Source organism: Porites lutea, chromosome 6, assembly GCF_958299795.1.
Source record: "Porites lutea chromosome 6, jaPorLute2.1, whole genome shotgun sequence".
Lineage (NCBI taxonomy): Eukaryota > Metazoa > Cnidaria > Anthozoa > Scleractinia > Poritidae > Porites > Porites lutea.
This window is the reverse complement of record NC_133206.1, coordinates 22032053-22045134: the sequence shown is the minus strand read 5'-3', so window position 1 is coordinate 22045134 and position 13082 is coordinate 22032053. Positions and strand designations below refer to the sequence as shown.

General features: G+C 40.5%; 1 protein-coding gene across 1 annotated transcript in view; it reads right to left on the bottom strand.

Moving 5' to 3' along the window:
• Positions 1-12951, bottom strand: part of LOC140940897 (glutathione hydrolase-like YwrD proenzyme) — a 31526-nt gene extending 18575 nt beyond the window's left edge. The window contains exons 1-6 of the mRNA XM_073389860.1: positions 12677-12951; positions 10043-10202; positions 8411-8617; positions 6662-6902; positions 4975-5146; positions 3650-3809 (exon numbers count right to left, since the gene is read on the bottom strand). Of these exons, the coding sequence (XP_073245961.1) occupies positions 3650-3809; positions 4975-5146; positions 6662-6902; positions 8411-8617; positions 10043-10202; positions 12677-12945 (1209 nt within the window). The 5' untranslated portion in view covers positions 12946-12951. The remainder of the gene's footprint in view (positions 1-3649; positions 3810-4974; positions 5147-6661; positions 6903-8410; positions 8618-10042; positions 10203-12676) is intronic.
• Between the last annotated feature and the right edge of the window lie 131 nt (positions 12952-13082).

Sequence of the window (13082 nt, the reverse complement as noted above, 5' to 3'; positions counted from 1 at the left end):
ACTCTTTCGACCAAAGACATTTTTCTCCTGCATTCAACCCATTCAAGCGAGAGTGCCGCATTTGCCAGCAATACAGCAGCGCTTATTAGTTTTTAATATTTTGATTATCATTGCTGAGGTAGGCTTGAAGCATATTGATGTAAGTTTAAACCTTGTTTTGCTTATTGTTGTCCGACTTCAATTGAGGGCGGTGGTCTTTCGAGTATATACGGTTTGGATAATATTTGACGGTTTTATTACATTTGTGGTCAATTTGTATTACATTTGAGAGCTTTATTACACTTGTGGTCAATTATTACGGTTTGGCTTCAAACAGACGTTAAAGGTCTTCGTCTGAAAATTTCAATATAAAGACAAAAAGTTCCCTCGAGATTTCTAGGCTACTCCATGTCCTCGAACTTTCGAACGGACCCATCAGGGTAGCTTACAGTTTCGGATAAGATGATTAAGCCACCTAAAACTTTCGAGACGACCAAAGTTCCCCTAAAACAACCGAACAAATGAATAGCTTTTAGGGCAGCTCCAAATTAACCAAACAGGTCTCTAAAGCATAGAGAAAACCATTTAAGACACTTTTGAAGTATTTGGAAACATTCGATAACTGGGTGCCCTGACTCTTTCCAAACGGTCTTCGTCATCACCAATGAACACCACCGCTGGTGTTACAAATTAAGTTTCGTTCGATGTATTCCTTCCAGACGGACCCAAAGTGAAAAACTTTATAAACCGCTATATCGCTTATTCAACGTTGAAAAGGCTCTTGAAGTCTTTAAGTTGTCGCCATTTACAACTCAATTCAATTCAATTCAGTTCATTTCTCTCAATATGCCTTGACAAATTAATAATAAATAATTATTTAAAATTTATAGCGCGCAAATATCTATTGGAATACAATCAAATTCTAAGTTACAGACTTTATAAATTGATGTTCACAAGATAAATGTTTTTATAGAATTAATATTTAAGTTTGAGTGTGATGGCCAAGTGAACAGTTGGCCATCAGTTAGTTGGCCACCACAGCACTAATTACGTTTACAATAAATACAAGCGAGAAACAAGAAAGAGCAAAAATAAATAAATAAATAAATAAAATAATAGAAAAGAGAAGAACAATTAATTACAATTACAGCAAAATACGAAAGATTTTCAAAAAAGTAATAAGAGAAAAAGTTAACTGAAACTTTTAGTTCATTAAACGTTGTGAGAATGTTTTCCAATTTAGAATGGAGAAGTGAAAGCTCTTTCTTTAGAAGGTTCTTCACCTGCTCGATTGTAGCCATTACTTAAGTAGCGCCCGAAAGCTGACCGAGCACTTTCAAACGTGGCATAACGACATATGCTAATCCAACTACAAAACGGGTCTACACGAGTGATAGAAAATCCTACTCTGGCAGTCCTGTACGGCCAAAATAAGACGATTTTCCCAAAAATCAGTTATCGAAAAAAATTGAAAATGAAAAGTTGAATAAATGAAAAAAAGAGCCTCCTCTGTAATGGAGTGAAAACTGGGGGAATTTATTATAACATACTTATGTGAAAAAATCGTTAAGAAAGCATGAGTATTTTCTGTGTTTCACTACCCCACACTCAGATTTACACCAAGCGTCGAGCGAAAAACATTGCCGAAAACACGTTTGTCAGCGGGGAGGGGGGGGGATGTTGTACTAAACACTGGAGGCCCCGACAGAGGTCAGTTCTTTACTCTTTATTTTACATTTTTGACAGAAACGTTACGCCTCTCGTATACCCTCTATTCACAAATGGTACCTTTTTCACGTACGTAATTTAGAACTTTGCGTCCCTTTTAATTGCTTTAAATTCACTATCTTTTAAGTACGAGTAACTCACAAAAACAACAAATTTTCTACTTTTTCACAGCCATAAAATGTATCTGTTAGCACTTTTTAAAGACTGAAATGACACATTTCTCTACCCTTTCATATACTTCAACTAGCGAAATTCCTATATTTTCATATACCTGAAGCCGGAAAATGGTGCTCCTGTCAAGCGAGGCCTCACCGTATAGGAAATTGTAGGGAGTCTCCCCCCGGATCTGTCAGCGTTTCCGAGCAGACGTTTCATCAGCTGTCGCGTCTTTCGGTCACCTTCCGGCAAAGAGAAGCGACCGCCGGAAATACGCCGGCGCTCGCAGAATACTTTCTCACCTGGCCATGTTATGGTTTTTTCACACAAGAAATAGAAAATGTAAAGAATACATAAAAATTAAAAAAGGATCTTTACCATGCTACAGGCTAAAACGGGTGCCATCCTAGGACTCTTTTGGACTTCTTCTGACTTGTCAATCTTAAGTTTTGTGTTTTATCTTATTTTCTCAGTGTGATATTTCTTGTATGGCAGCGATTTTTGAAGAATAAAGCAATGAATAAAATAGGCATTATATTTAGGAAATTAAGAAATTAAGAAAATCCACTGCGACGCGCGCAAGCGTATGGAAATTATACATCAGTACCCACAGATGCTGATCACTTTGCTAAAAGATATAATTCCGAAAAAAAAAACAAACAGGAACACTGAATGATTTAATTTGAACTTTGGTACCTCGACTTTTTTGCCACATCCAAGCTCGAGGAAAATTCAAGGGCTTTTCAAGATTTATTCAATTCCGGGACAATGTAGCCTGAATTTCATCCGATTACTTCGAGTCGTTATTACAACCCCAGTTGCTAAGAGGAGAAAACGACTCGAAGCAATCGGAAGAAATTCAGGCTAGGGACAATGGTCATTGAATTCAAAACATTTTTGTTTTCAAAAAATCCTTCTCTAAAGGTGGTGTTTTTTCAGTCGCTTTTGTTCGCTATCATGTTACTGACCATTTCTGATTATGTAAACGCAGATACTCTTTAACCAGACTTTTCTTGACTGTATTTTTACCTTTAAAGCCAAAAAAAATTAGTCCCCATAAAAGCTAGTACAGTACAACCCCGGTAACTCGAACTCTGAAGGGAAACAAGAAAGAGTTCGAGTTAGCGGCGCTTTGAGTTTTCGGGAACGACTGAACATTCAGTTTGCCATGTTAATTAATTGATAGTTACTGATTTTTCTGTACTACAGTGTATAGTCCAGTGCACATTTTACTTATTTCATCAGAAACGGTAACATGATTATGCATTTTCTCGATAAAACGTCCGTTGCCCCAATTAAAATTTAAACTCCCTGTTTTGGTTCAGTCGCCCACCTCTAAAGTTCTATCATCAAACTTTCATTGGTTATCTTGTACTTGACAAGATAAAAGGATAAACCAAGTAGGTTTGTTCCGGGGGGGGCTACTCCCTATAATTGCCTTTCCGGGGAGGCTTTACCCAAAAAGGGGTACCTTTTTCTGGCTTCAGGTATATGAAAGGGAAGGGATTTTACCAGCTGAAGTATATGCAAGGGTAGAGAAATCTGTCATTTCGGTCTATAAAATGGGCCTAAAAGGCTACAAAATGATTTTATGGCTGTACAAAAATGGACAAAATTTTCTGGTTTCGTGATTTATTAATATTCAAAAGAGGTTACCTGTAGAGCAACTATTAAGAGCACGTCCACTTTACATAAAACATTTGGTAATAACAGTATAAATTTCCCGTCAATACTGTGCGTGAAAAGAATTTCCTCAGCACAAAACAACCAAATTATTTGTACTTACTTGTAGAGTGAAGCCACATCCCCGAGGTACCAGGCCCGTTCCAAAGCCAGCGTAATTGCTGTTAATGAAAGAACATGCGTTGCCCTGCTCATCAACTACGCTAAAATAAACAGTGTCACTTCCACTGAAAGGAAATCCACGCTGACAACTCTCTAGTGCTCTGAAGAGAGAAAATCACGCGCCTTTTAATTCATTGTTCAAAGACTGAGGTTCAGTTCTTTACTGACGAAAAACGACAAGCAAGTGACATAAACAGCGTTCGTTATCTCGATAAAGCACGTGCATAATTAACCTGCTCTGACCAATAATAGCGTACTCCTCTTTTTTTACAATAAGTGATTTTCCACGCGCTGATAGATCGAGAACTGTTGTCTGAGTGATATTAACTCAGGGAGCGATGTAACGATAGCGCATTTTGTTTTTCTCTGTCTTACTGGGTACTTACCAACAAACCATCCGCTTAGCGATCTAATGCAAAACCACTTAATAATCTAATTTGACCTTGTGAAGACTGAGAGCAGTTTCTCTTTTTTCTCGAATATCCGAACGAACGCGCGATATGCGTGTGCGAGCAGCGAGTTGGGAGAGCGCTAGTACGAGCGAAAGCTCGCTTGTCGCTCCCACTTGCGCCCGCCAAACTCGCTGCTCGAGGCTTCCGCGTCCCCACGCTCGAACATCGCGCGCTTTCACAGATTTCGAGCAAGAGAGACTGCGCGCAGCCCAACCTTGTGAGAGAAGGACCCCCTAAAAAGCATATCCAAATCAGTTAAAGAGACAGACAGGATTGGGGAACAAGGCGCCTCAAATCACGGTCCATAATTTTTGAAGCCTTACTAACGGAATGGCGTGTACCTTTTATTTTTTCCAACCAGAATTTCCGGTTTTCTCAAATAAATGGTAAGTACACTCTGCCTTAAAAGTTCGCAGGAAATGCATGTTCAATAACTGCAATAACGAACACAAAGTTAGTGTTCGTTATTGCAGTTAACAAGTAGACAACAACTTTTACTTGTCTATACTTTTATAGATCCTAGAAATGACACCAAAGTGTTGAAAACTATGCGATAAAACCACTCGCCATTATACTTGGGTTTTGGATACTTAGAAGTCTAATTTCTATGCTTTATAAGAGTACAGACAATCACTATTGTTTGTTTGACAAATAGAACTTATTTTAAATCAAGATTCCGGGGGAGTCACAAGCCTATTTCACTAAAAAGTTTTGAAAATGTCGTCATTGTAAAGGACTACCTAAAAAGTTTACTAATGAACAAAATGGTTTGAAACGCTCACAGGACGTTCTACTGTATAGTCTTTTTACTAACCTGTCTTGTCTGATTAAGCTCCGTCGTTTTGCAGCATAGTCCTTTGATAGCAAACCGCTAACAGGCACTTGAATTTTGCTTGGATCAGCATTATACCACAGAGTGTCTGCAAAGCTTAGTGATAGCACCTCGATGACAGTATGAAGATATTCAGCAGAGTTATGCTCCATTCCTGGCAAAGAGAATAAAATAATAATGATCAAAACACAAATTTTTAAAAGTCCTGTACACAACAGAAATATTGCTTTTAAGAAGCCTTTGGGGTCCGTTCTATTGCATACATGGAAGCAAAGGGCCTAATCGATTCTAATCGACCGAAACCAGAAGTCAAGCGTCAACGCACTTTCCCGCGAATTCACTTGACATGATAACCCGATCAAAAGGCAAGCGTCAAACGAAAGACCAATCCCTTGCACTCACTTTTTCGCAAATTCACGCGACTTGAAGGAAAGCATCAAACGAAAGACCAATCCTTTACACGCACTTTCCCGCGAAGTCACGCGCGACCTTATGAACCAATCTGAAGGCAAGCATCAAACGAGAGACCAGTCCCTTAAATAAACTTCGCTCAGGAATGCCCCAAAGTTGCTTTTTCTGGACAACATTGGGCACGCAAAGTCCGTGAGTTTTCGGTTTGGGTCGGTTAGTTGACGAAGTGGGAGTGCAATTTCTTCGAGATAACTCGAGATCAAATCGAGTTCTTTAATTTAGTCGAGGAAAAAATAATTACTATTTTTGGCTTCAGAAATCTCCAAAAGTAATTGACATTGACGGGGTTTGGCAACGGACGAGAGTTTGAGCAATTTTGTCCGCTTTTGCTCAGATGTCGAGCGCCAAAGGAGATGTCAGCACTTGACAAATGCTTTTGGGGGTATGGGTACGCTTGGAATTGACTGAGCCATTATGATGACGATGCAACGAACTCTCACAAAAATAAAAACCATAACAGCCTGCAAGCAAGCTCTCCATTTAAGGGATATCGAGAGAAGTCACTCGCGAGTGGCACGCGAAAGAAGACGGCGCGGGAGCAAGGTGCAGGCCTCGCCGCTCACTCGCGCGTTTGCTTGCCACTCGAAATGGAGAGGTTGCTTCCACTTCATAACATTTCTTAGTAGTTGTGCGCGTTCGCTATTCGGTGAACCAGTTTACATTAGGAATTCCGAGTGAAAATTCGAGCTATTTACATACTAAGCAACGTCCACTATGGCTCCTGCACGTCTCCTTTTTCAACTATTTCAGCGAACCCTTAACAATTAACAACATTGCGACACTCACACGTACCTGACACAAAAAATCTTCACATGCGCGTGGCCTCGCCCAAGTGTACTCTCCGATAGAGTCTTGTTATTTAGCAAATCTGAAGGCAAGCATCAAACGACAGACCAATCCCTTGCACGCACTTTTCCACGAATTCACGCGACTTTTTTAACCAATCAAAAGGTAATTATAAGCATCAAACAAAAATGAAGATCAATCCTTTGCACGCACCTTCCCAAGCATTCACGCGACTTTTTTAACAAATCTGAAGGCAAGCGTCAAACGAAAGACCAATCCGTTGCACGCACTTTCGCGCGAATTCACGCACGCAGTAATAACAAAGGGCTTAATGAACTCGGATTCACGTTGCTATTCCTATTTACACAAATTGGCCTAACTCACAGAAAATTTTGCTGGGAAAAATGCTCACCTTTGATGTCGAATCCTTCAAGGATATTCAAAGCAAGAAGTGCTGTGATTCCTTGACCATTGGGTGGCATTTCCCACACATTGATCCCACGATAACAAGTACAGATAGGATCGTCAAACGTGCTGTAATGCTTCTCAAGGTCTTCAAGTGATAACACTCCACCATGTTCTTGCACCACTTCAACAATGGCTTCGGCTACTCGTCCTTTGTAGAAACCATCTTTGCCCTTCGAACACAACTCCTACGTGAAGTTAGGTCGTCATGTACTGACAGTTAGTTTGAGTGGCAGGTTCGCAAACCTTAACAATTATTTAAGCTTTTTCCTTCCGACCCCTGATAAATTAGATTGGTGATGCGTTCCCTGAAGCTAGTTTACTGGGCCCAAATGAAGTACTTCAAAAACAACATGGTGTTAAGGTGAGGACAACCCAAAGCGCCACCACTAAAAATTCAGACCTTTCCACAGCGAGTAACACGAGCGAATGATAATAAACAATTCATGCTTTGGTTTCAAGAGCGCCTCAACTATAAATGGGGGGGGGGGGGGGGGGGAGCAATTGGTCAAGTCGCACATTACCCCCATCAATTACTCGGATGATGCCACGCAAAAACAATCATGTTATTATGAGCGAAAGGGAAAAGTATAAAAATCCTATTCGCAAGCAAATATTTCATACACGACGCAGTATAAGTGAGTAAGGCGAATAGTTGTAAAGGGAGAGAAAGCCTCCCATCTCCTCGCATATGTCCTGCTCTTTCGCGGCACCACACTAGCGGTTCTGTAAATAGAGAGTTTACGATACCACACGACGGCGACGGCGTTAAAAACGTCACTTAAAAAGTCGCTTTGCGTTCTTTGAAACTTCAGCGCGATTGTCTCAACATGCTCACTTTGCCAAATGTGGGTGAATTCTCCTAAAGTTGATTTTTTTAGGGAATTGTTCAAGTTCTTCGTTGTCACTTGATTACGTTCTCAACACAACACGTGAAGTTAGGTAATTTCATTTCGTAAGTTGTGCATTGACGGCAAAGAATTGTGCAAACAAAGGGTGCGGCACGTTTGCTTATCTTTCTGACGTTCTCATTGCTGTGGCCGTCGTGACATCTTTAACTCCCTGATAGAGCCTTTTCACTCACGTGGCCAGGAACCATGTACATTAATTGGAACAAAACTTTCAACAGGAAAAGGTTCAGATCCCAAACAATTAGTTTGGGACACCAACATGGCCGACGTTGGGAAATCTTTATGTCGGGAAAACAACAACTCTGCACGTGTATCACGCTTTTTTGTACACTTCTTTGCCATCACTGCACGACTACGATGTCAGTTGCCTAATTTCACGTATCATCGACAACGTGAACATACGACGACGAATTTCTCTTTCTCTCCGACTTTGAATATTTTTTTTAAGAATTCAACTCCAGGACAAAGGACAAAGTGGGCATGTTGGGATAATCGCACTGAAGTTTCAAAGAACGCGAAGTCACTTTTTATGTGACGTTTTCGCCCCCGTCACCGTTGTGGTATCTTAAACTCCCTATTATAAAAGATGGTGGCCACGGCATTACAAACATAAACAAGAAGCTTTCGTCCACCAATAAGATACTGTATTGCAGGCGAATCCCTTCTTGGGTTCGTGCAGATTTTCGAATACAAAAGCTCTTCTTATGATACCCTAAACACAGTAACCACAGGCAGCTTGACAACTGAACACACAACCAGAAACGCGTGACATTTTAAATTCTTACCTCAAATGTCGCAGCTAGATGTGGCATTTTCATTACATCTCCTGCTTCCGGCGCTTTTCCATCAAGCAGCATATCTGAGCCATGTTTATTGGCAGGATTTATCAGAGAAGCAATTCCTTCTTTCCAGTGATATGCCGCCACTGGGTGCACAGGGAACCCATCTCGGGCTAGATCAACCGCTGGCTGCAAAATGTCCCTCAGTGATAGCTACAGAAAAATAATTAATGTCAAAAACATTTCACAAGAAAACCACATATTTTCAGTAAAGATAAGGACCGGTAAAAAATGCGTCAGAGAGTCTCAGAGAAAGCATGTGACCACAGCTGACATTAAGCAAACAAGACAGTAAATTCTATTTTTTCACCTGCAAAAACTGAATTGCAAATGAGCTCACCCCTGTGGCCTTTTTCACTGTAACTGTAATCTCGATTTTGTTAATGTTAGGCCTATCGTTTGTTATGTTTGTCTTAGCAATGTCAGTTTTCATAAACAGGTGCGGCCTAGCCTGTGAAAACAGCTGTTTCTCCTCGCTCTTCAGCGCTGGGGACATTTCGCATGGAGGAACGTCTGCGACTCAGCGAGAGAATTCCATACTGATGATGTAAATCAACGTTAACATAATAAATCAGGTAGGCCTGAGGTTCCGAATGCAAGTTTGTTCAATTTCACGCTTCTCCTGATCCATTTTGGTGAAGTGTTGTGTTCATCTGCGAACGAGCTCCAGCAAAACTCAAATGCTTCTTCTAGAGAAGAATATATTCCACAAATATTGACTGTTTTGTTAGAGATTCATCGTGTTTACATTTGACCATTATGGCCTAATGTCTTTTCTGTCATTTTACGTCATCAGTATGGAATTTCTGTCAATGAGACACAGACGTTCCTCCTCAAGAAATGTCCCCAGCAGTGAAGAGCGAGGAAAAACAGCTGTTTTCGCAGGCTAGGTGCAGCCGGGCTTGAATGAATTAATTAGGGTTAATTTGAAAATCAAACCAAGATGAAATCATTTTAACCTGAATTTCATTTTGACTAACGACAGAAATATTTACATAGGCAGGCCAATGGCCTTCACTGACAAAGAGACATCATTTATACTCATTGGGGGGGGGGGGGGGGGGTACTCCTGGGAATTCTTGACCCTGACCCTATTCCAGACCAAAAATGTCATTTTCCACCCCCATTTTCAGACCGAACCTCTAAAATTCATACCCGTTTTCAGACCTGGCCTTTAGGCAGAAATTATGTCATCATTACTTAGATTAGAGTGCAAACAAAAAAATTCTTGAAATGCATTTCGAATTCGCATAGTTTTATTTCGTACTTATTCATTTGGAATTGAAATGATAAATAAATGTACATTCATACACACCCATAGTTCCCTCGAAAACCATACCCAGTTCCAGACAAAAATGGGCAAACTTGATACCCGTTTTCAGACCATAAAGGCCCAAAAACCATACCCTTTGGGTCCGCACATACCTATATGGCTTATATAAGGGGGTTCCCCCCTTCCCGGGACAGTACAAAGTCGAGGTCATGGGCAGTAAATAGCTTCCTAAAAAATGTAACCGAGTAAGTTACATGCTTTCTAACTCTTTACACAAGACATAACATTGTTATTACATGTTGTACCTTCCCACTTCCAAATTTCTCCACTGTATCACACCAGGCTGAAGCAGCTCCAGGGACAGTGACTGTGTGTGCAGAATTGTATGGCAGGTGAACATCTCCATCTTTCACAATGCCTGTAGTCTTTAATAGATCCAGCAACAGTCTAGATGCAGCTCTCCCGCTGAAAAAAAAAACACAAACAAATATGATCAAAATCCTTACATTGGTCACCCCACTGATTAAACCGCTGATTGCTGCATACAAGAAAATTCATAAGGGGTTAGATTATACAAGAGTGTAATTACTATGGGGTTGAAAAAAAAAACATAGGGCACTCCTCTAGGATTATCAGATTGGGAATGTGCCAGACAACAGGGGTAGGCATTCAGAGCTAAGAGGAGGTATCATCATTTGTAAAACTCATCAATGATAGATGAGGTTCAGTAATGGTGGAGCCAAGTGAATAAGAAACCAACACAACATAACCATGGCAACCAGTGAGCGGAAACCACCACTGACACTGTCATTCTAACCAAAAGGTCAGTGGATATTTATACAGGATAAACTTACCTGAAAGGAAGGGATGGAGGGATGGAGGGACGGAGGGACAGGAAAGAAATCAGTAAAAGGCTGCTTAATTAGACATGAGACTTGGCTAATTGTGCAAAGAATCTTAGCGACTTGATCCCTGTAAAGTCTTCAAGTCCTTGCCATACAGAATGTAAGGTGCTACAATTAATCAAAAACACTCACCCGCATTGTGTCGAGTTTAAGTCTGTCTAAATTACATTTTAAGCCACATCAATAATAAGAGAGCAGTACTGGCTGTAGGCATTTGTTTTTAGGATGAAAAGTCAACTCTGTTTTAAAGACACCAACAAACTGTTACTTTTCAATACGTCTTCAAAGGCCAATACAATATTTTAAAGACATTTGCTTTAATTGCCCTTTAGTTTTCAACTGCTCAGGTTAAAAGTCCACTTTCATTCATCTTAGTTGGGTAGCCATGTCCCTGAATTTCAAACCCTGTCATTTCACATATTGAACAGGAAGCAATGTCCCTGTCGGCATTTTAATATTCATTTAAGCAATAATATTGTCTTTCGTTGCTGTCACGGTGACATCTTTGTATTGCTTGTTACCATTTCATTAATTTGTCTTATATCACTGTCCAGAGCCTATAGCTCACTTGTTGGAATTTTACCCGAACAGAAGTCGCCGGCAGCAGAGGCCATGTCAGTCTTTACCGCCAGCATGTCTGTGAAGTTGACTCCAGTTTGACTTTGCAGGCATGCTGGCAGTAAAGACCTCTAATGTTTCTTGTTGCCGGTAGCATTAGGTCCTCATATGTTGGAGTGATACCACAGGCAGCACCAGCAGCTAAATTGCAGGTACTTCAGCAGCATATGAGAACCACGCTTTACTTCAAGAATGGTGTATCATCTTCAATGTAAAATCCACCAACATTTTGTCCAGTTTGGGACCTGAGCAGCACATAACCTAAAACAAACCCAAGTGACTCTCCGCAGGAACACTGAAAAGAGTTAAGCAGGTTAAGTATTCTTATTAAGTATACTAATCAGATTGCCGAATAAGTGATAGAGTAGCAGGGAAGTGTAAAAAATTTCATGAAGGTATTTTTTTTTCAGTTAGGCCATCCCCATAAAATGCTTCGTTTCCCATCACCCTCTGTTCCGCAAAGGTGGGTCGGTTGGTCGGGCAAAAAAAAAAAAAAAAGAATGAACACATGATTGCATATTACATCTCACGTTTAGTCTGCAAGATATAATCAGATGGTAAAAGATGTATATTAACAGGACTATCAAATGTCTAAAAAGGCTACAAAAACGAAGTATCGATGATAATTTAAGACAATTGGTGTTAATAAGACAAGATCGTGTGCTTGTAAATTAAAGTACTTCCTTCTTTACAAGTGATTCTGGAATTTTTTTTTTTTTTTTACTTTTCCAAAAAAATGGGTTGGTCAGGCGATGGGAAACGAAACATTTTATGGGGATGGCCTTAGTCTTACTTCTTATGGAAATTATTATTGAATAACCTTTTACATTTAGAGGGGATACCTTTTTGGTTTTGCTTATTTGAACCTACAGCACTAGCTCCAATCCCACTCCTGTGTGCTGTAGCTATGGTGATACTCACCCTATAGTCACCTATTGATATTAATGTGCCAAGCAGAAACGCATTCAAATGGAGGTATACAAAACATGGACCCCCGGTCTACAGACCACACCTGTGGACCCAGTCCATGGACTATCCCTTTGGACCACCCCTGATTTTGAAGATGAATATTTAACCAGGTTCCAGTTGTTCAAACATTGGATAGCGCTGTCCACTGGATAAAATCCAGCTGATAAGTATTAGGGAAAATAATTGCTTTATGCGCTGGGTAGAGATCTATCCGATGGATAGCACTATCGAACGTTTAAACAACTGGGGCCACATTACGTCCTGAAATTTCGAGGCTTTCTTTTCGTAACTGCTTATTAAAGTTGCGAACATAAGTCTGTTTCACGTGTTTTGAATTAAATCGCGCAGTACAAATTCCATATTCGCTTTCTTGTTTCAGATCAAATTTTACAATGAACATTTCAGTCCACTAAAAAGTGCTGACTCAGAGCTTTAGGGAAAGCTTACCTTCCATTTATTCCTTTCACAGTCTTCTTGCCAGCGTCATAAAACAAACAGAACGCGTCCCCTCCTATCCCAGTGCTACATGGCTCGGTAACGTTAAGAGCGGCCGCGACGGCTACCGCGGCATCGGCCGCATTTCCACCAGCTTTCAGAACCCGTACTCCTATTTCAGTAGCTAGAGGCTGACTTGAAGCGACTGCTCCGTGTAGCGAAACAACGGGAGAACGACGAGAAGTGAAGGATAGATGGTGAACGTGCGATTCCCCCGCCATTTTGTTTCGTTGTTCACCCAGTCTCTCTCGGATGAAAAATTGTCGTACCCAGTTTGGATGAATCTTCACTTCCGGTCCGGCAAAGCCTTTCAATCATGTCACATGAAATTCTTACACTTCTCGAGGAACTAGTGTGA